The sequence below is a fragment of the Neofelis nebulosa genome, chromosome 3 (genome assembly GCF_028018385.1).
Source record: "Neofelis nebulosa isolate mNeoNeb1 chromosome 3, mNeoNeb1.pri, whole genome shotgun sequence".
Lineage (NCBI taxonomy): Eukaryota > Metazoa > Chordata > Mammalia > Carnivora > Felidae > Neofelis > Neofelis nebulosa.
Genome location: NC_080784.1, coordinates 43,962,160 through 43,986,560, shown reverse-complemented (window position 1 = coordinate 43,986,560; position 24,401 = coordinate 43,962,160). Strand labels below are relative to the sequence as shown.

Genomic DNA, 24,401 nt, shown 5'->3' with positions numbered 1-24,401 from the left:
GTTTCTCTACTTTTATAGGTGATTTGGGGGCCAAGATGCCTATATTCATTATTGGGGGTACCTAGATGGCTCAGTCAGTTAAGCGTCCGACTCTTTATTTTGGCTCAGGTTATGATCTCATGGTCCACGAGATCAAGCCCCACATCGGGTTCTGCACTGACAGCATGGAGCTTACTTGGGATTCTCTCTTCTCTCTCTCCCTCTCTGCCCCTCCCCTGCTCATGTTCTCTCACTCTCTCAAAAATAAATAAATAAACCTTTTTTTTTAAGTACTGCTGTATATTTCAAGTTTTCTATAGCCTATCCGGTAATTTATAATCCTAAAATTTACCTGTTTAGGATTGATATTTATTTATTTATTTTTAATGTTTTATTTATTTTTAAGACAGAGCGAGACAGAGCATGAGTGGAGATGGGGCAAAGAGAAAGACACAGAATCTGAAGCAAGCTCCAGGTTCTGAGCTGTCAGCTCTGTGCTGACGCAGGGCTCAAACTCACGAACTGTGAGATCATGACCTGAACCGAAGTCGGATGCTCAACCGACTGAGCCACCTGGGCGCCCTTAAGATTTTTTTTTAATGTGTGTTTATTTTTGAAAGAGCATGCATGCTAGTGGAGGAGGGGCAGAGAGAGAAGGAGACAGAGAATCCGAAGCAGGCTCCACGCTGTCAGCACAAAGTTGGACATGGGAACCCAGAACGTTGAGATTATGACTTAAGCTGAAGTAGGATGTTTACTCAACTGAGCCACCCAGGTGCCTCAAGGATTTAGATTTTTAAATGAGCTATTCAATTTTGATTATTATTCCTTTCCTGTTCTTTTTGTGTTTGTATGTCTTTTTGTCATTTTAAAAAATCACTTTTAATTGTAGGGGGGGTTTAAGGAAGGAACAGGGGTAAAAGCATGTGCCCAAAATGCTTTTAACAAATAAGCTGTTTACCATATTGTTTGGTTTTTGTTCTACTTTTCAACTCTGGTTATAGTGAAGGTATTTACCTTGTTTATGAGTTCATTTCTGTTTACTTTCAAAAATATAAAAATATACCTAAAACATAAGGTTTTATATTATTTTCTGTTCCTTTTTAAAATCTGATATATTGAAGATAGTTATTTTGTATATCTGTGCTTGTAAAAGCACTAGTCATGTGAAAACAAACTTAACTAAACCTATAGATCTAAGCCTATCAAATTCAGGATAAAAAGCAATTGAGTTACTTCATGAAAGATATAAATTTCACAAACACATAACAATTAATCACTTATCTCCAATCCTGCAATGATATCCCTGGTTTCTTCTGAAGTTCTGAAATTTGTCTCTATTTTACTTGACCATTACATTTGTTCTGTACCCAAGTTTTATATAATTACCCCCAATTACCTTGTCCACTACATTAGAAAATATTGTGAGCAAATATGAATAGCAGTAACAATAATATTTATTGATCACTTTTTTATTTGTCCACACACTATGCTAAGTAATTTCCATTTATAAAGTTAGTCTTTGAAATAACTGTATGAGCTAGGTATTATGTTTACTTTTATTTTTTTTTTACAGATAAGAAAATTTAAACACATAAAGGTTATGTTACTTTCCCAAGTTCTTGTGGCTAAAACTAACAGACTTCGAATTCAAGCCGAGGCAGCTGGGACTGTATGTTAGAGCTGGGACTCTATCTTGTCTAATCTCTGTCAAGTGGTTGATGGCTTCAAGTGTTGTTATTTGTCTTTTCCAAAGTTATGTCCATCCCTTCAGGTTCTTCTTCTGCCGCAGAAAAGTATTCATGGAATCTTTTAAAGCTTTCCAATTTACATATGTGATAGTGCTCTATTTCAGTGGTGAAAATTGTCTTAATTGTGTCTAATGTTGTATTACAACATGCAGACAGTTTCCAGAGCTAGCATAAAGTTTGGGGTCATTTCTTAGTTTCACTAAAAATGAAATTTTCATCTCTATATATGTTTATACTTCATCACTTTTTAGGTTTCTGGAAGTACAGTTTTATCAATCTGTATTCATACTACTAACTTTGTCAAAATAAACAAAAGCAAATTAAGGCAACAGGGAGATGGAGTTCCTTATAAATTCAGTTCAGGTTTCATTTGTAACTATTTTGTTTTGCTTGTCTTCAGTGTGATATCCAATTATGATGAGAATATGTGGATAGAGATTTATTTATTTAACCATGATGATAAAAGTAAAGTTGTATAAACATTCTTAAGGAGGAAGTTAGGATGTATATACACACAGACATGTACACACACACACACACACACATATATATATATTTACATATATATATATAAAGTATATACATATATATGAAAAGAATATATATATGAAAAGTATACATATACATATATATATATATACAAAAAGTACATATATATGTAAAGTTAGGATATACACATATATATCCTATATAAACCCTATATATACATATATATATATATGAAAAGTTAGGATATATACATATATATCCTATATATACAAATATATGCGTATATATATGTATATATATATATATATGCATATACACACACAAACACACACACACATGAAAAAGCCTTTGGAAATATGCCTACCTTAAATGTGAGCATTTATAATGAAAGTGTAATTGTTCAAAACTATTGTAAACTCATGCGGATGGATTACTTAATATAAAAATATAAATATGCAAAAATGGCATAATTTTATAAAATATATACATTTCAAGTTTATGCATATATATGAAAACTATAAAATAGCATACATCAAAATGATGATAATGGATTCCACAACTGCATTTATCTTTAGAAAATAACATGAGGGCCCATTCTTATTATCTTTACATATGCATATGTTTAATATTTTAATAGATGCTAACCCAAATATTATTTGATTGTAAATAATAATAAATGTAATATAATGTGTATTTTCCTTTTGATAGCAAAAGGGAAATTTCAAAGCATTTGTGGTTATATAATTTTTTGTTTAAAAATTATCTATATATTTATAAATCTACATTTATAACTAGAGATATAAAAATAATTAGAACAGATAATCCAAACTTCTAGCACTATTTTGAGATGATGACCTTTGGGGCAATTTTTTTCCCTCTGTTCTAATTTTAATTTTTTAATAAAAATGAAGAAAAATGTGTTGGTAAGAAAAATGCAGACAAATTAATAATCAGCAGATTTGGACATCATTATATTAGTAGTATGCAAATTCAGTGACAATGAAACTATTTTTATATGCATGAAGTACACTTTCAATTAAGGAAATGTGAGTACTTTGATTTTTAAATTATGTGTGTTTATACCTATTACAGTTTGTAAATATTATCTGACTAAACATCAAAATATATTTAAAAATAAATATCTTACAACAGAAGGTTTTAATATAGTCAATTCCCAGCATGAATAAATTTACTAGAAGTAACACAATGAAGATTTCATAAAAGGGGTTACTTACTTCTGATTTCACAAGAATCCTGTAGGATTGATCTGCCAATTGGGTGATAGAATAATTTTCTTGTAAGGGAGAAAAATCAACTTTATCATTATTTATTAGATAAAGCATATGCTCATATGCAACTGCAGATTCCAATGGTTCAATGCCGTAACTGACATTCTCCAACTGCAATAATCCCCTAGATATTTAAACACACAAAAAAGAAATAAAAAGATAATATAGACTCCCCACTAAGAAATGTAAATCACCATTAAATAACATTTTATAGAAATTTAACAGTTGTCTTTGCAGTCTGATGTCTAAGAATCATCCCTTCTTACATGGACAGACTTTCAAGCCTTATTTTATACCTTTTCTGTCTACTATGCCATTTAGGATTCATTGTGGTTTTAGTGTGGCTGAGGAATGTGAATATTCTTCATACTGGGGGTGGGGGTGGTTCCTGCATAAATTTTAAGACTGCAGCCTGGGACAGAGACAAGGAGAAAAGGAAAAATGATAAGAGAGGGGGAGAAAAGAAAGTATATCAGCAGAAACACAATCAAAGTCTATTTTCTTTGCCTTCACTCTATCCTTTAAGATGTTTCTAAAAATTAAAGGATCACACAAGATTGTCAATCATGTACATCTCTGGAATATGCCAGTACCTGAGTCCAGAACAAGTGCTAAGTGTCACAACTGATTTTGGAATCTCTGCGGTATATCCTTGATAAAAGCAATGGCCCTAAACAGAAGCATATGAAGATACATTCATGAGTGATTTGTAAATAAAGTTTTAGGTTTACCTTATGTCCTAGACATCATCAAACATTCAGATTTAGTCATCACCATAATATTATTTACCAGGCATTCCATTTCCTTGTTATCTATGCACAATCTCTTTTAACCCTCTTTAGATTATAAATAATCATTACTTCTGTCTTCCCCCAAAATAACTTATTGCTAGAATATTTAATTTTTGATGAATAACTTTCTTATCTGTGTCTTTTCTTTCTCAGCCACATTTTTTCTTGTTTTTTTCTAACTTGTAAGCTTTTATTCTTTCAAATATGATCATTGTATTTTTAATCTTGATTCTGTGTCATGATCTTAGTTTTTACAGTATTATTTTTAATGATTCAGCTGGAGCTTTTCTCTTTTTGTCAGGTTATTTAGATTTTTTAATTTGCGTATATTTGACATTTCTTGAATGTATAATCTATAGCTGTTAATTTAATGTAATTAGCAGCATCAATGTGACTTTAAATGTGAACATTTCACTTCTTTTTTCCAAGTTACCCAAAATCATGTTAACTGAGATTTCCTCAGTTTTATTTCTCTTTAATATTTCACCATATTATTTAATCTATATAGCTCACCATCACTAGTTCAAGCTCTTCTCCCTCTAGATGTTCACAGCATTAGTCTTCCCAGGATCTCCCCTAATATTTTCATTCAGTGAATATTCCCTTTTCTTCCCTTAAAAATCTAGTGATAACTAGAGTCAATCCTGTTCCTTTGTTAATGTTGTGCAATGAAAAGTATCATCACATTCTCTACCATAAATTTGTTTATATGTTATTAGCTCCCAGATATACATGTCCATCAGTAACCATTCACTTTTTCTCAAAACTAGGCTTAACTCCTATTCCCCACCCACTGACAGTGGCAGGGCATACCCTGCCCCATGCTAAGGAACAGCAGCAGCCACCTCTGTCTGCACTAGTTCCAACAGACTATGCTACAAGCCCTTACAAAAAGGTGGAATACAAACCATGTCCAAATCCTCTACCCAGCAGCAGAAAGCAATTCAGTCTCTGTAGCTCCTGGCTTTGTACCAGTGGGAGAAAATGAGCCTCATGAAATAATTCTCAACACCCCCAACACAAAGGACAAGAATTTCCAGATAGGAACTTTCCTCACCCAGGGGCACTATCAGAGTGAGAAGTGCACTGACAGTGCTAGAGAAGAGCCAGAGTAAATGCTCTCTATCCCATGGGACCTTCATCACCCAACCCCACCTAGTAATACAAAGTGGCCCAGGAAAGTACCTTTTACCACTATAGGCTGTATCAGCAGAGATCCAGTAGGAGCTTCTGAATCACAATAGAGTAACATTAAAAGCACCTTAAAAGTGAAATTGTCATTGGCACAACAAATCACACCAAATCTAAACTTGAGTTACTGTCTCTTAACAATAGATTTGAATGTCAAGGACACAACCAAAAATCACACATTACATCAAGAACCATAAAAATCACAACAATGGGAAAAGAAAACCAACTGATAACAATATTGAGATAAGCCACATGTTGGAACTAATGAAGATTTTAAAGTAGCTGTGATAGTATTGCTTCAGTAAACAATTACAAATAATCTTGAAAAAAATTAAAGAACAGAAAATATCAGAAAATAAATGGAAGCCATAAAAACAGATAAAAAAATTAGAACTAAAAAATAGAATAAACAAATCTACAAAAAACATATTTGATAGATTGATAAGTAAAGTGGAGATGGCAAGGGATAGAATCAGTGAACTTGAGATCAATAGAATTTACTCAATATATATAACAGAGACAAACGAACTAAGAAAATAAACAGAGCCCCAAGAACCCGTGGAACGATAACAAAAGATCTAAAATAAATATCAGAATCTGAGGAAAAGAACAGAAAGAATATAGGGCTGAAAAGTATTCAAAGAAATAAAAGCTAAAATTCTGGTCAGGAAGATGGCAGAGTAGGAAAACTTCGACCCCCACCCCCACCCCTTCAAAAACAAATGAATTCAGCAACAATTCACAGACAAATTTCTTTTATAAGAAATCTGAAACTAATTAAAAGGCCAATTAAACTAATTAAAAAGTGTGTAGGGGCACACTCTGGGAAAATGCAAAATCAGACTCACCAAAGCCAATATAGAGATTTGGTATACCCTTTCAATAGGGATACTGCCCCAGAGCACTGCTATATGATCACAAAACGGCCCTCTAGCTCCCAGCCTAACCCAAAGCATGAAACAGGTTTGTCCTCATGTCTAGAGTCCCAATTTTTCTGAAGGGGCTACCTAAAGAACTAGAACCCATTTCACCGGTCTTGGAGCTCTAATAGGTTCAGCACAATCTGGCCATCCAGGCAACAATGGAGATAGAGACTTGGGCTAGTAGACACCATGGGTTTCTCCCCCATGTCCCCACTAAGCACAGAATAAGTGGACAAAAAGATGCCAGCTCTGCTTCTCCTTGAGGAAGGAAAAAGTTGATCCACACATGTAGTTTCCCTACTTCACCAAAACTGCCAAAAGAACTGGCATCTTTCTCACCAATCCTGGAACACAGATGGGCCAAGCACAATATAGTTGCTTGGATGAGAATAGAGGCGGCAGCTTGTGAGGGTAGATGCTACTAATCCTCTCTCCTGATCAACACAGAGCAGGAAAAAGCACAGATGCATGTTTCCCCCTGGAGAGAAGAAGAGTTGGTAGAGGCCCCCCAAATGATTGGACAGGGTGACTTGTTGAGATACTTTTCTGTACAAGGCCTATCAGTGAAGATTGGGCAAAGCAACTACTTTTGTCTAATGAGCAGATACCAAAACAGAGAGTCAAATAAATGAGTAATCAGGAAAAGACATTTCAAATAAAGGAAAAAGGTATCTCCAGAAATGGATGCTAATTAAATAAAATTAAGTAATTTACCTCACAGAGAATTTAAAATGTTCACTGAGGTCAAGAGGACAATGCATGAACAAATTCACAATTTCAATTACAATTTTCAGAGACAGAAAATATTTTTTAAAAGTACCAAACAGAGGAAGGAATTGAGATCCTGGAGAAAGGGGACCCTAAACTTGCCTCATACCTCAAACACACCCATTCTGAACACCCAAGAACTCAAATTGAGAGAACAAACTCAACATCTAAAGGGAGAAAAACAGCCACATCGTGGAAGGTAGGAACTGCAAAGAGTTGATTTGGGGGAGAAAAGAACAGCAGGTGTGGCAAAGGGGAGAGCCCTGATCACAGGACGGGATAGGACAGGGGAGGGGAGGGGAGGGGATGGAAAGGGAGGAGACGGGAGGGGACGGGAGGAAAGAAAGCACACATAGGCGACTGCACAAGAAAAATTCTTCCCCAAAACCACTGACTAGGATAGGGAGAAGGGCTGAATGCCAGCCACAAGCTTATATAAACAGTAGAGTACAAAGTCTGAAGTATTAGAAGTCCCTGAAATCACTGGGGTCATGCCTAAGAGGCTTAGTAGTGCTCCAGTGGGGATGGAAGACAGAGACCTGGAAGGGAAAGCATGGTCTGAGGATCCCTGGGTCACATAGGGAGAAACAGTTCCCCTTCTTGGAGTGCATTTAGGAGGGGTGGCACTGCCTCTCTGGGGACAAAAGAACTGGCAGTGTCAAAGTACTGTTCTATTGAGTAGTACAGGAACAGAGACATCAGCTGAAAGCAGCAAACCCTGGTGCCAGCTTTTTGTCATGCTTTACCATAAATTCTAAACCACTGCATGGTCATGCAACTCCCTTTATGGGGTAAACTAGCACAAGGGTAAACTAGCACAGTGTGGTGAGACCCTCCCAAGAGATCAGTGTGGAACTGTGCCACATAGTTCCCCCAAATGCAAAGTTTTAAAAACCAGATACACACCTGAGATAAATCACAGGAATACTGTGCCACCTGGCAGGCATACAGCTCAGACACAGACAGGGTAAAGACAAGGATCTGACAGAGGCCAGGGACACATGAGGGGTGATTGTTTGCTCTTCTATGAGGGCTTCCTGAAGACTGGCAGGCACAAACTACCCACTCCAGAAACTAAAGAGTAGAGTGAAGCCATTTCCCCCACATCCAATAGCACTGACCAGGTCAACGAGCAACACAGCATCCCAAAGTGGAAGCCATAGCCTCCTTACACCAAGCCCCACCCCACTGCACCCTGCAGGCACATGTCTACTAGGGCAAGTCTGCGTATCTCTCCCAGAAGACCCACACAAACACCTTGCACACACCAAGTCTACTAAACATAGAATGCTGCAAAGCTTCAGCTCTAGGGGGAATAGAATCTAGCTTCTTTTAACAAGCAGACCAAACACACCTACTTAAAACTTGCCACACAGTGGACGAGGTCCAAACACCCCTACTGCAGGCAAGGAGAAACTCTGCAGAGGATTGACCTAAGGGAAGGAGCAACCAAAACACAACAGCAGAGTGCACACTCTGAAACACCTCCTGAAGCACCAGACCCAAGAAAGTATTGGACCTCTTCTTAATATAGCCACTACTCTCAGAAGCAGGAATGTAACAGGCTTTCCTAACAACTACCAAAAAAAAACAATGACCTAGAAAAAATGACAAGATGGAGGAAGTGACCCCCCAAAAAAGAACAGGAAGATGTAATGGCCAGGGATTTAATCAAGACTGATATACGTAAAATGCCTGAACCAGAATTAAAAACAAACAAAAACAAAAAAACAAAAAACAAAAAAATAGTAATAAGGATATTAGCTGGGCTTGAGAAAAGCATAGAAGACTGTAGAGAATCCCCTACTGCAGAGATAAAAGAACTAAACTTAGTCAGGCCAAAATAAAAAATACTACAACTGCGTGCAAAACTGACTAGATACAATGACAATGAGGATGGATGAAGCAGAGAGCAGAAGAACAATTCAGTGATATAGAAGATAAAATGATGGAAAATCATAAAGCTGTAAACAAGAGGGAAAGAAAATTATTGGATCACTAATGTAGACTTAGGGAACTCAGTGTCTCCTTAAAATATAATAATATTCGTATCATAGGAGTCCCACAAAAAGAGAGGGAAAGAGGGCAGAAGCAAATAATAGCTCAAAATCTACCTAATCTTGGGAAGAAAATGGACATCAAAATTCAAGAGGCACAGAGAACTCCCATCAAATTCAATAAAAGCTAGCCCACACCAAGATATATCATAGTCAAATTAACAAAATACACAGACAAGGAAAGAATCCTGAAAGCAGCAAGGTTAAAAAAAAAAGTCCTTAACCTACAAGGGAAAACATATCAGGTTCATAGCAGATCTATCCACAGAAACATGGCAGGCCAGAAAGGAGTGACAAGATGTATTCAACATGCTGAATGGGAAAATCTTCAGCCAAGAATACTATATTCCACAAGGTGGTCATTCGGAATAGAAGGAGAGAGAATAGTTTCCCAGATAAATAAAAACTAAAGGAGTTTGTCACCATTAAACTAGATCTGCAAGAAATATTGAAGGGGGACTCTTTGTGTGGGAAAGAAAGATCAAAAGCAACAAAGAGTAGACGAACGGAGGACATCACCAGAAACACCAACTTTACAGGTAACACGATGGCGCTAAATTTATATCTATCAATAATCACTCTGAATGTAAATGGACTAAATGCTCCAATAAAAGCTATAGGGTATGTGAATGGATAAAAAATAACCATCTATATGTTGTCTACAAGAGACTCATTTTAGACCTAAAGACACCTGCAGATTGAAATTGAAGGGATGCGACCATGATGTCCGTCATGCTAACGGACACTAAAAGAAATCTAGAGTAGCCATACTTATATCAGACAAACTAGATTTTAAGTTGAATCTGTAACAAGAGATGAAGAAGGGCACTATATCATAGTTAAGAAATCTATCCATCAGGAAGATCTAACAATTGTATATATTTATGCCCTAAACTAGAAAGTACCCAAATATAGAAATCAAATAATGACAAACAAAAAGAGACTCATTGATAATAATAAAATAATAGTAGGGGACTTTAACACTCCACCTACAGAAATGGACAGATCATCTAAGCAGAAAATCAACGAGGAAACAATGCTTTGAATAATAAATTTGACCAGATGGACTCCACATATATATTCAGAACATTCCATTCTAAATTTTTTTAATGTTTATTATTTGAGAGAGAGAGAGAGCTGGGGAGGGGCAGAGAGAGAGGAGACACAGAATCAGAGGCAGGCTCCAGGCTCTGAGCTGTCAGCAGAGTCCAACACTGGGCTCGAACCCACTAACTGTGAGATCACGACCTGAGCTGAAGTCGGACACTTAACCAACTGAGCCACCCAGGTGCCCCCAGAACATTTCATTCTAAAGCAGCAGAATATACATTTTTTTCAAGTACACATGGAACATTCTCCAGAATAGATCATGTACTGGGTCACAAATCAGCACTCAACATCTACAAAAAGACTGGAATCATACCATGCATATTTTCCAACCACAATGCTATTAAACTTGAAGTCAACCACAAGAAAAAATTCAGAAAGAACAGGAATACATTGAGGTCAAAGAGCATCATACTAAAGAATTAATGGGTTAACCAGGAAATTAAAGAAGAAATTAAGAAATACATGGAAGCAGGGGCACCTGGGTGGCTCAGTCGGTTAAGCGTCTGACTTCAGCTCGGGTCACGATCTCGCAGTCCATGAGTTCAAGCCCCGCGTCGGGCTCTGGGCTGATGGCTCAGAGCCTGGAGCCTGCTTCTGATTCTGTGTCTCCCTCTCTCTCTCTGCCCCTCCCCCATTCATGCTCTGTCTCTCTCTGTCTCAAAAATAAATACACATTAAAAAAAATTTAAAAAAAATACATGGAAGCAAATGAAAATGGAAACATGACAGTCCAAACCCTTTGATATACAACAAAGGTGTCCTAAGAGCAAAGTAGATTGCAGTACAGGCCTATAACAGGAAAAAAGAAAAGTCCAAATTGTTAACCTAACCTTATACAAGAAAAGGAAGAGCAAATAAAGCATAAAGCCAGGAGAAAAATGGAAATAATAAAAATTAGAGATGAAATAAATGATATAGAAACATAAACCTAGTAGAATAGATCAACAAAACTAAGAGCTGTTTCTTGTAAAGAATTTATGAAATTGGTAAACCCCTAGCCAGACGTATGAAAAAAAAAAAAAGAGGACTCAGATAATTAAAATCATGAATGAAAGAGAAGAGATCACAACCAACACCACAGAAATACAATCAATCATAAGAGAATATTATGAAAATTTATATGCCAACAAACTGGGCTCTTTGGAAGAAATGGGTAAGTCCCTAGAAATATACAAACTACCAAAGCTGAAACAGGAAGAAATAGAAAATTTGAACAGACCTATAAGCAGTAAAGAAATTTAATCAGTAAGTAAAAACCTCCCAACATAGAAATGTCCAGGGTCAGATGGCTTCCCAGGAGAATTCTACCAGATATTTAAAGAACAGATTGTCTTTTCCCCATTGTGTATTCTTGCCTCTGTGGTCATTGATTAATTGGCCATATAATTGTGGGTTTATTTCTGTGTTCTCCATTTTGCTCCATTGATCTAGGTGTCTGTAATCTATGTGATCCATTGATCTATGTGTCGGTAAACACATACTTGAAGAAAAAGAAGATCTCAAATCCATAAACTAACTTCACACATCAAAGAACTGAAAATAGAAGAATAAACTAAGGCCAAAGTATCAGAAGAGAGAAATAACAAAGGTCAGAGAAAAAATAAAGAAAATAAAAAGTAAAAAATTAAGAAAACAATAGAAAAAAATCATGAAACTAAGAGTTGTTTCTTTGAACAACTTGATAAACAAAATTGACAAACCCCCAGGTAGATTAAGAAAAGAGAGAAGACACAAATAAATAAAATCAGATATGAAAGCAAAGATCAAAAGAGAATACTATTAATAATTATACACCAACAACTGGATATCATAGAAAATGGGCACATTCTTAGAAACATATGACCTACCAAAACCGAATCACGAAGAAACAGAAAATCTGAACAAACCTACAACCAGTATGGGCTCTAATCAGTAATCAAAACTTCATAACAAAGAGAAGCCTAAAACCAAATGACATCACTGATGAACTCTCCCAAACACCTAAGTAAGAATTACAACAATCTTTCCCACACTGTCCCAAAAAACGTTAAACAGGAGGGAACATTTCCAAACTATTTTACGAGGCCATCATTACACTGATTTAAAAGCCATATACACAGTCCACAAGAAAACTACAAGTCAAAAGCCCTCATGAATACAGACGCAAATTCTCAACAAAATACCAGTAAACCAAATCCAATGTAATCCAAAAAATGTAAAATTATTTTACATCAAGACCAAGTTAGATTATCCCTGCAGTGCTAGCATAGTTTAATGCACAAAAATCAATTAATTTGATAAACCACATTAACATTGTAGAGGATAAAAATCACATGATCATCTGAATAATAGAGAAAGAATTTGCAAAATTCAACATACTTTCATAACAACTCTCAACAAACTAGGAATAGAAGGAAATTACCTCAAAATAATAAAAGGCTATTTATGAAATGTTATTTATGAAAATAACATTGTATTCAACAGTGAAAAACTGAAAGCTTTTCCTCTTAGATCAGGAACAAAGCAAGGATGCCCAATCTCACCAGTTCTATTCAATGTAGGACAGCAAGTTCTAGCCAGAGCAATTAGATAAGAAAATGAAATAAAAGGCATTCAAGCAGAAAGGAAGAAGAAAAATTGTATTTGTTTGATGACGTGATCTCATACGTAGAAAACCTAAAGATTTTACATACACACACAAAAGAAATTCAGTAAAGTTGCAGGACACAAGATCAACATACAAAAAAATAAAATGAAAATAAAACCTTCCTTATCTAAAAGGAAAATTAAGAAAATAACCCCATTTGAAATCACACACACACACACACACACACACACACACACACGCCAATAAAATACCTAGGGATAAATTTAAGGTTAAATACTTGTACTCTGAAAATTACAAAGTATTGATGAAAGAAATTAAACAAGACACAAACAAATGGAAAGACATTCCATGTCCATGGATTGAAAGACTTAACATTGTTAAAATTGTTGAACAGACATTTCCCAAAGAAGATATACAAATGGCCAACAGGTATATGAAAATATACCCAACCCTGGTTATTAGGGAAATGCAAGCCAACACTACAATGAGATAACATCTCACACCTGTTAGGATGGCGATGATCATATAAAAATAGACAAGACTTGGCAAATGTAGAGAAACTGGAACTGTTGTACACCATTAGTGAGAATATTATATGGTGCAAGTTGCTATAGAAAACTGAGTGAAAGTTCCTCTAAAAATTAAAGGTAGAGGGGAGCCTGGGTGGCTCAGCCAGTTAAGTGTCTGACTTAAGCTCAGGTCACGATCTCACATTTCTTGAGTTCGAGCCCTGCATCAGGCTCTGTGCTGACAGCTCAGAGCCTGGAGCCTGCTTCAGATTCTGTGTCTTCCTTTCTCTCTGCCCACCCCCCTTCAAAAATAAACATTAAAAATTTTTAAAATTAAAAGTAGAATTAGCATACGATCCAGTGATGTCATTTCTGTGTAGTTATTCAAAAGAACTGAAAATAGGATCATGAGGAGCTATTGATATTCCTGTGTTCGTTGCAGCACTATCCAAAAGAGACAAGATGTGGAAACTACCTAAAGGTCCACCAATAGATAGGTAGAGTTAAAAAATGTGATATATACATTTAATGGAATAATATTCAGCCTTAAATTAAATTCTGCAATATATGCAAAATGTATGGACCTCAAGGACATTATGCTAAGTGAAATAAGCCAGTTACAGGAAGACAAATATTATGAGTCCTTTTATGTGAAATATTTAAAACATCCAAATTCATATCTCCAAAGACTGAAATGGTGCTTTCCAGGGACTGGGGAAATGTTGAAATGGACACTTACTAAGTAGTGAAAGTTTCAGTCAAGGGGTCCCTGGGTGGCTCAGTAGGTTAAGTGTCCAACTCTTGATCTAAGCTCAGGTCATGATCTCACAGTTCATCAGGGCTCTACACTGACAGCACAGAGCCTGCTTGGGATTTTCTCTCCCTCTCTCTCTCTCTCTCTCTGTCCCTCCCCAACTTGCACACTCTCGCTCTCTCTCTAAAAATATGTAAATAAACTTAAAAAAAAAGTTTCAGTCAAGCAAGATGAATAAATTCTAGTGGCTTCTATAAAACATCATACTTATGCTCAATAATAATGTAATGTATACATAAGATTTGTTAAGAGCTTAGAACTCATGTTAAGTATTTTTGCCACACAAAAATATATATAAATTTTGTTAATGTTTATTTATTTTTGCGAGAGAAAGAGAGAGACAGTGTGCAAGCTGGGGAGGGCGGAGAGAGAGAGAGAGACACACAGAATCTGAAGCAGGCTCCAGGCTCTGAGCTGTCAGCACAGAACTCGACCCGGGGCTTGAACTCACAAACTATGACATCATGACCTGAGCCAAAATTGGACGCTTAACCGACTGAGCCACCCAGGTGCCCAATATAAATAAAAATTAAGAAAAAGAAATACGGCTGAAACTTTCACAATTTTAACAAATGCCATAAACATTTGGGTTCCGTGAGATGAGCAAACTGCAAAGGGAATGGACCCAAAATAACTCACAGGAACAAAAGATCACAATTAACAATTAACAAAACCAATAAAAGTATCTTCAAAGTAACCAGAGAGCAATGTCACATAACCTATAGGGGAACACCAATTTGAATGACAGCAGATTTCACATCTGAAGTAATGAGGCTATAAAGAAACACTACAGCAATTTTCAAGTGCTAAAAAAAAGTACATCAAAAAAAAAGAAAAGAAAAAGAAAGAAAGAAAGAAAGAAAGAAAGAAAGAAAGAAAGAAAGAAAAAGAAAAGTACAGTCAAACATGAACTCTATGTATCTGGAAAATTTATCCTTTAAGAATGAAGGAAAAAGAGAGTCTTTCTCAGACAAAAGAAAACCAGGAGACTTTATTACTAGCACACATACCCTTAAAGAATATCAGAAAGAAATTCCAAAAGTGAAAGCTAATATCACAAAAAGACATGGAATTCAAGAATCTAGAAAACGAGAATAGATAAAAATAGCAGTAAGTATAGTGGACTATCGTTTCCCTCATGAGTTTCTTAAATCATATTTAGTAGTTGAAGCAAAATCATACAATATCATGTGACTTAAGATACAGATAGGGATATTTAGGCAATTATAACTTAAAAATGCAGAGGTTAAAGGAACCTACATAGAAATAATTTTTGATAATTCACTTGAAGTAGTAAAAATTCCACAATAGTAGACTATTATAAGTTATATATGTATATTGTAATATCTAGAGCAAATATTAAGAAAGTTGTTGGGGCACCTGGGTGGCTCAGTCGGCTGAGTGTCTGCCTTTGGCTCAGGTCATGATCTCCCTGTCCCTGAGTTCAAGCCCCGTGTCGGGCTCTGTGCTGACAGCTCAGAGCCTGGAGCCTGTTTCAGATTCTGTGTCTCCCTCTCTCTCTGTCCCTCCCCCACTCATGCTCTGTCTCTGTCTCTGTCTCTCTCTCTCTCTGTCAAATATAAATAAACATTTAAAAAAATTTTTAATAAAAAAGAAAAAAAAGAAAAAAAAGGAAATTGTAATAAGGAAAATACTTTAAAACCCTACAAATAAATCACAATGTAATCCTAAAAATGTTCAAGTAATGCAGAAGAAGGCAATAAGAGAGGAACAAAGAAATGAGAAACATAGAAAACAAATATATGTACATTATGGCAAACAAAATCTCTAACATATAAATAATTACTTTAAATGTATGAGTATAGAAACATCAAATAAAATACCAGATGCTAGGATAGATGCGAGAAAAAAAAACCCACCATGGCCCAACTAAATATTCTCTATAGGAAATTTACTTCAAACAATAACATAAGTAGACCGAAATTAAAAGGATGGAAGATTTATGTAATGAAAATATTTATAAAACAAAGAAGAATTGTAGAGAATAAGCTTAGGAATTCCCTGAGCCTGCACTGATGGGTTAACAAGGCATAAAGAATTACGAATAATAGGACACTCACACCCAAGTTTGGGTAAACAAGATTAAATAAATAAAAGCGGGGGGGGGGGGGGGCAGAGGCCCCAGTATAGAGAGAACGGGGCAAAGGCCCCAATATAGAACATAGGTATATGAAATAAACAAGATTAGGTAGTCAGGGCAGAAGCGCCCACCAACTTAGTACTATAGCAGAAAACTTAGTACTTTCACAGGAAGGAAGGACCAAATTTGGTAAACAGGTAAATCGGGCTATAGACCCCTGTGGGTGAAGTTGCCCAGAGAGGCGCTAATTAACAAAAGAAAGGTGCCTTGTTGACCCTGAGGTTACTTGCTCTGTCTTTCTTGTCCCCTAGACCAGTTTAGGTAAACACAGGTGGTACCTCATGTCTGCTGTAAACATCCTTCCACCCCACAGCCCAGGGGCCAGGATTTTGTTTTGCATTGACCCAAACCCCTAACTCTGCATATCTTCAAAACCCCCTTTCCCTCATGTCCATGAGTTAATGTTCACAGTTTCATTTTCCCTTTGTGCACATCCATCATTATGTTTGTGAGCCTTCTGATCCTAATAAAAACAGAGCAAGGACTCTTAATCTGGGCTCTTGTCTTTTCCCAGACATTAGCCATCTCTTGCTTTCAATCCTATGTCCCGCTCTCTTGCTGGACAAGAAAGAACTCTAGACCCAGAGTCTATGACAAAGAATGGCTTTATTAATATCAGATAAAGTTAACTTACTAGCAAAGAAATCTACTAGGGACAAGGAGACTCACTGTATATTCATGAAAGCATTAATCCATCAAGAAGACATGGCAATCCTAAATGTATAGGCACCGAACAATAGAGCTTCAAAATATGTGAAGCAAACACTGATAAGCTAAAAGAGAAGATAGAAAAACAAAATAATAAATAATTCAATGCACTCCATTCAGTTATTGATAGTACTAGACAGAAAATCAGTAAAAATACAGAACTGAAACAGTGTCAATCAAAATGATCTATATGACATTCATGGAAGACTGCACCAACAATAGCGGAATACACATTTTTTCATAAGTATCTAAGAACACTTACCTACACACATAATATACTGGACCATAAAACAAACCTTCACAATTTAAAAGATCTGAAATTATACAGAGTACATTTTCTAACCATAATGAAATCAAACTAGAAATCAGTTGACAAGGACAACAGGCAAAATCTCCAAACACTTGGAAACTGAACAATGCACTTTTAAAAAATACATGAGTCAAACAAGCCTCAAAGGAAATTAAAAAAAAAAAAATACATATACCCTTATTAAAATAAAAATACAACACATTGTTTCAGAGTGCAGTAAAGCAGTGCTGAGCAGGAAATTTTAGCACTAAAATGCTTGCAATAGAAACAAAGGAGGTCACAGTTCGTAGAAATACAAGTGTTTTCCCCAACAAATAGAAAAGAAGCACAAAATAAACCCAAAGTAAGATATAAGGGAGAAAGTAATAAACATAAGAGGTAAATGCTATGACATTGAAAATAAGACAATAGTATGGAAAAAGCAAGAAAAAAACTGGTTCTCTGATAAATTCAATAAATTGAAAAATCTCTAGCAGGACTGTTAAAGTTAAGAAGAGAGAAGACAGCAATTAATCATGTTACAACCAAAACATTTCTGTGGTCATTAAAAGGATAATAAGGACTGTGACATAATTACACCCATAAATTCCATACCTGAGATGGAATGGACCAATTCCTTAAAAAACACAAACCACCAAAACAATACATATGAAACAGATAAGGTATTTCCATAAGTATTAAATAAAGTGAGATGGTAATTAAAAATCTCCCGCCATACACATAAATAAATGTCCAGGGATTTCACTAAAGAATTTTACCAAATATCTTAAGAATGAACATGTACTTTAAACAACTTCTTCCAAAACACAGAAGAGAAGGTAATACTTCTCAATTTATTTTACGAGGCCAGTATCACTCTAATACAAAAATTAGACAGTCAGTACAAAACAAGAAAGCCACAGAATCACAGACCAATATTTCTCATGAACTTTAACAACAACAAAACCAATAAATTATTAGCAAATAAACCCAGTCACCAATAAAAAGAATTATATAGCAGGACCAAGTTGTAGCTTTTCTAAATATGCGATACTGTTTTCAATATCTGAAAGTCAATCAGTGCAGTCCATCATATCAACAGGCTGAAAAAGATTTATGTGATCTTATCAACTGAGGCAGAAAAGGCATTTAATTGAATCAAATGCACATACTTTGATGTAAAAAAGAGATCTTAGCAAACCAGAAATGGAGAATGTCCTCAACTTTGTAACGAATGTGTTTTAAAAACAACCCTACAATTAACATTATCCTTAATGGTAAAAGAGTAAATATTTTATCCTTAAGATTGGGAGCAAAATGAGGGTGTCTGCCCTCACTATTGTAATTCAACACAACTGGAAGTTGTAACAAGCACAGTAAGGCTAAGCAGAGAATAAAAGCACATAGATTGAAAATGAAACAGAAAAATTCATGTTTGTAAATGACAGGTCTATTTAGAGAATCACAAAGATCTACCAAACAAATGAAAACAAAACAAAAAGCCATCATAGAATTAATATGTAACTTCAGCAAGGTTGTAGGTTTGAAAATCAAAAGAATACAATTCTAGATAATAACAAATATATAAAAACTGAAATTGAAATACAATAGCATTTACAATTGCATCAAAGAAAACGAAATACTTTGGTATAAGCCTAAAAAACTACATACAGAATCTGAATGCTAAAATTACAAAATGCTAATAAAAGACACTTAACAAAAGATCAAATAAGTGGAGAGACTTGTTGCATTCATGGACTGGAAGACTCAACATAGTAAAGATGTCAACTACCCCCAAACTGATCTATAGGTTTGACATAATGTCTATCATAATCCTAGCAACACCGTTTGTATACATATAGCAGGTTTTGTCTAAAGTTTATATGAAAAATTGGGGTGCCTGGGTGGCTCAGTCAGTTAAGCATCCAACTTTGGCTCAGGTCTTGATCTCATGGTTCGTGAGCTCGAGCCCCGCATTGGTGCTGACAGTTCAGAGCCTGGAGCCTGCTTCGGATTCTGTGTCTCCCTCTCTCTCTGCCCCTCCCCTGTTCACGCTCTGTCTCTCTCTCTCAAAAATAAATAAAAGATTAAAAAAATGTCTATCTGAAAAATCAAAATATCTGGAATAATCTAAAAATCTTTAAAAAATGAGAATAAGTGGGAAGAATCACTATAGTTTACACAAATGTTTAAGATGCAGGTAAACTAAAGACAGCATGATAGTGGCAGAAATATATACACATAAAAGAATTGAATAGAATGAAGAACCCAGAAATATATACACAAAAATATGTCCCACTGACCTCACAAAGATGCAAGAGCAATTCAATGCACAACCTCTGTCAAAAGAATGAAACTTGATTCAAATCCAATACAAAGTGAACATAGGGGCGCCTGGGTGACTCAGTCGGTTAAGCATCCGACTTCAGCTCAGGTCATGATCTCGCGGTCTGTGAGTTCAAGCCCAGCATCAGGCTCAGTGCTGACAGCTGAGAGCCTGGAGTCTGCTTCGGATTCTGTGTCTTCCTCTCTCTCTGACCCTCCCCCGTTAATGCTCTCTCTCTGTCTCAAAAATAAATAAATGTTAAAAAAAATTTTTTTAAGTGAACATAAATGTAAATAAAACTATAAAACTTTTAGGAAACAAAAGCAGAATATTCAAGAACCAGGGATATATGGAGCTTCTAGGCTTGATAGTTAAACCACCATTAAAAAGGGAAAGTTGATAAATTAACCCTCATCACCATTAAAAACTTCTGACCAATGAGATACCTTATGAACAGGCTGTAAAGACACATTACAGACTGGGAATAAATGTTGGCAAACTACACATCTGACAAAAGATCTGTATTGAGAATATATAAATTGCTCAAAAATCAAGAGTAAAAACCAAGCAATCCAATTCAAAAATGGGTAAAAGACATTAATAGATATTTGACAGAAGGCAACAAATAAGTACATGAAAATATGTTCAACATCACTGGTCACTAGGAAAATACAAATCAAAATTACATGAGATAATCACTATACATCTATCACAATGGCTAATTTTTTTTAAATGTGATAATACCAAAGGTGACAAAAATGCAATCTTTATCTCTCATACATTGACAGTGTAAATGTAAAATGGTAGAGATGTTCTGAAAAACAGCTTAGTAATTTTTTTCTTAAAAATAAACTTACACTTACCATATGATCTGGCAATCATATTCCCAGACATGTATTCCAGAGAAATAAAAAATTATATCCACACAACGAACTACCCAGAATGTTCACAGAAACATTATTTATAATAGCTAAATTGGAAACAATCAGAATTATCTCTCAATAGGTGAAGTGTGAAAACATCTAAACCTGGTGTGGGAATGTGGTTATTTAGAAATTCAAATTTTTAAATAGGTTTCAAGTGATTGAGATTTTCTATGATTTCTTCCCTCAATTTTGGTAAGTTGTCCTTTTCAAGGAAACAGTCCATTTCATCTAAACTATAAAATGTATTAGCATAAAGTTTTCCTAATACCCCAAAATATCATCTTATTTTCTGTATGACTAATCATATATCCTTTTATTCCTAATAGTGATGGAATTTTGTTTTGTGCTAGTTTAGCCTTACTAGGGGTTATTAATGCTGTTAGTCCTTTTAAAGAACTAAATTCTGGCCTTAAATTTTTTTTCTATTCTTTTTCATTTTTCTATCTTATTGATTTCTATCCTTATATGCATTATTTCCTTCATCTACTACGTTTTAACCCTTTGCAGAGTTTTGCATTTTGTATTGGAAGGCAATTAATTTAATGGCAACCTTCCTTAATCCTCTTGTTGCTAAGTTTTAGGCCTTGGGTAGGGAACTAGAGTGATAAGAGTATCTCTTACCCTAGAGTTTGGTCCTTCCTCCTAAGAATTAGCCTTTCTGGTCTCAGCTGAATGTCTAAGGTGTCAGCAAAGTCACCTTACTCTCTCTGGGCTGAAAATCCAACATCTCCCAATACTGTTTGACCGTTAGTATTATCTCCATTTTACTCTCTGCCCTTCAGTAGAGTTTTATCCAGCACATAGGCAGCCTAATCTTTAGTAAGGGACATAAGCATAACTCCCCTCCCCATAAAAAATCATACATCTGATGGCCCCTCTTCTCCGGTCCTGTGTCATGCCCTTTCCAGCTGCTTCAGCAGCACTGAACTCCAAATTCTTTGAGTTCTGCTTGGCTCCAACTCCCTATGCTCTGGTTAAGACTTTATCCTCAGTCAGAGGGCCAAGTTGAATATGACTCACCTTCTGGGCTTTCTTTTCTCTCAGAAAAACTTCCTGATCAGCCTATTGTCAAATGTCTCAAAATAGGATTCTCATGTATTTTGTTCTGCTTTCTAATTGCAAGTGGTGAAAAAGACAATGTACTAATGATTTTTATTTTCATCCTGTCTCAGTTGGAATGTAGCAGAAGAATCTTATCCTTCACTTGCATTTACTTCTTCCCAATCATCTGTTCAGACACATGCACACAACACACACACACACACACACACACACACACACACACACACATCTCACAGACTAAAGCTAACTTTCTCACATACTTAAAATTTCTTGACTCCTATCTGCATTTTGGGAACAACACAAACTCATGTCTCACATGTGAACCTATTCAGATTCTGTAACCAATGTGCTTTTGCAACCTCACTATCCCTTTCTATAAGGTGTTTCCACAAAGCAATTCCCACCACTTCCTCCACTGCTCATGTCCTATGAAATCTCAATTAAAATGACTCTGTGTTTCGGGGTTTCTTATTCTTTGCTCCTTAACCCACTTTCTTTCTCAGACCTCTGATAGTTTAAACAACCTTTTTGGATAAGGGATTCCCAAATTCCATATCTGAAAAGTAGTTGTTATATTTAATCTGCCTTCATAGTAATTGTTACATTATATTTTGGTTTCTGATCTGTTTGCCCAATAATTCTGTGAGGTAGAAAGCATCCTTTTTCTTCCCACCAATGGCACCTTAGCTATATAAAAAACTGCAAATATACACAGCAAAAAGCAAAACTTACCTTTGTAAATGAAGAATCTGGATACAATACTCCTGATTTGTTGTATGCATACACCAGGAAATGAGGGTCTAAAAATGACCTAATTCAACCAAAGTAATAACATTTCATTGTAATAGTAACATTAACAAAAATAGAATCCTGATATTAAGCAATTTACTTTCAATTTTACAAGCTGAAATATCCAAAAATTAAATGGACTCATCTCTTGATTATCTAGTTTGCTGACAGTATATTGTGTATATAAGAAAAAATAATAAGCAGTATAATAATATCAGTAGGGACACCATAATGACATAGATTTATGTAGAGTATAAACTAGGACTTCCAGATTCCCATGGCAAAGTTTTCTTTTACATTCAATGATCAATAAAACTCATGTCATAAATATGTTACTATTTGCTAACAAACAGCCATGGATTGGTAATAAAAAAATATATGCTTTTCCTGTCAGTTTCCATGAAATTAAGCTTTGGTAAAAACAATCCCAGAATTCCCAATGCCTTAAAACAACGATTGTTCTTTACAAGTTTATTACAGAGTCAATTCCACACTACTTTCATTCTACAACCTGGGTAAAGGCATACCTCTTACCCCTGGAACATGCCTTTCTTGTAGCAGAAAGAGAAAAGAAAGTGTAGAGGCACACAATAGTTCTTAAAGACTTTGCTCAGAAGTGGAAGACCAGTGTTTTGCTCAAATTCTGTAAGCTAAATGATCTCTATAGATAAACCTCATATAAATGGTACTGAAGTTTAATCTTCTTACATAGAAGACAGTGATTCTCATGGAACAATCTGACACCATTATTTATTGCCAGGGTTTCTCAAGGATCCAAATATCAAGGGGCAGTTTAAGACCAGAATCAAGGAAGGACTAGAACATTCACAGAGTGTTTGCTTTCACCACTTCTCTTTCCAGACCTGCTTTATCATCTCTCATTCCTGACAGCTTTCCCTTTTCCTCAATTCAAATAACAAAACCAGAGAGCTTCCCAGAAAAAAAGACTGGTATTCATCAGCTCATATTGTACATATATTCAAGGACACGCCAAGTCGCCCGGGTTGGTTTAGATGCAAGTACCTAGAACATGTGGCAAAAAAGCAGAGCCACATTTTAATAACTAAGCATGTAAATGGAGGTGGTGGAAATGGAAATCCAGAATCATTTCCCAGGAAAAGGAATTTCAACAGGTTTCTGACAAGCACAATTAAAATGATAACAGTTTAGTTTACAAGTTTATTCATCCTTAGTAAAAATGTATACTTTTGCTTCTACACAAAACAATAAAAAAGTCTGCCTTAGTGAAGTAACAGAAATACAAATGATCATTCAAGGGAAAACAATATCCAATGTAAGGAAAATTAACAACAAAAGGGAAGAAGGCAACACTTAAAAGCAAGTTCCTAAGGAAGTTGAAGAAATTGATTACAGAAAATAATCATTATTTCAAGAAAATTTAAGAAGTTAAAAAGTTAATAAACTTTCAAAGGAGACCATTTCAGAGAAAAAAAAGACACTCAAACTAAAATAATGACAGTTAAAAATAAATAATTCAATAAATGTGTCAAAGATGCTTTGTCTGCTGAGAACAGAATTAGAGGCCTAGTCAATAAAGAGCACAAATGGCTGAATAAATAATAAAGGAGATATATTTATTTGATTTATATATATTACATATGTATTTACAATCAATTAACTCATTCTGCACAAATCTGTATGAATGACTCTCAAATAAAAATGTTATGCAAAATGTTGCACAAAAAGCACAGCCTCAAAACCAGAACTACACATAATAACATAATAAGTATCTATTGCTCACACTTCTGGGTCAAGTACGAGTAGCCTTAGCAGTTCTGCTAATGGCGGCCAGGCTTGCTCAATGGTCTGGGATTCAGCTGAATGTTGGCTGATCTAGAGATGATTAGGGCACCTTGGCTGT

General features: G+C 35.5%; 1 protein-coding gene across 1 annotated transcript in view; it reads right to left on the bottom strand.

Moving 5' to 3' along the window:
* LOC131506707 (A disintegrin and metallopeptidase domain 3-like) overlaps positions 1 to 24,401 on the bottom strand; it is a 113,510-nt gene that overhangs the window by 75,806 nt on the left and 13,303 nt on the right. Inside the window, 3 exon segments of the mRNA XM_058720593.1 lie at positions 3,455 to 3,632; positions 4,102 to 4,178; positions 22,463 to 22,541. Of these exon segments, the coding sequence (XP_058576576.1) occupies positions 3,455 to 3,632; positions 4,102 to 4,178; positions 22,463 to 22,541 (334 nt within the window).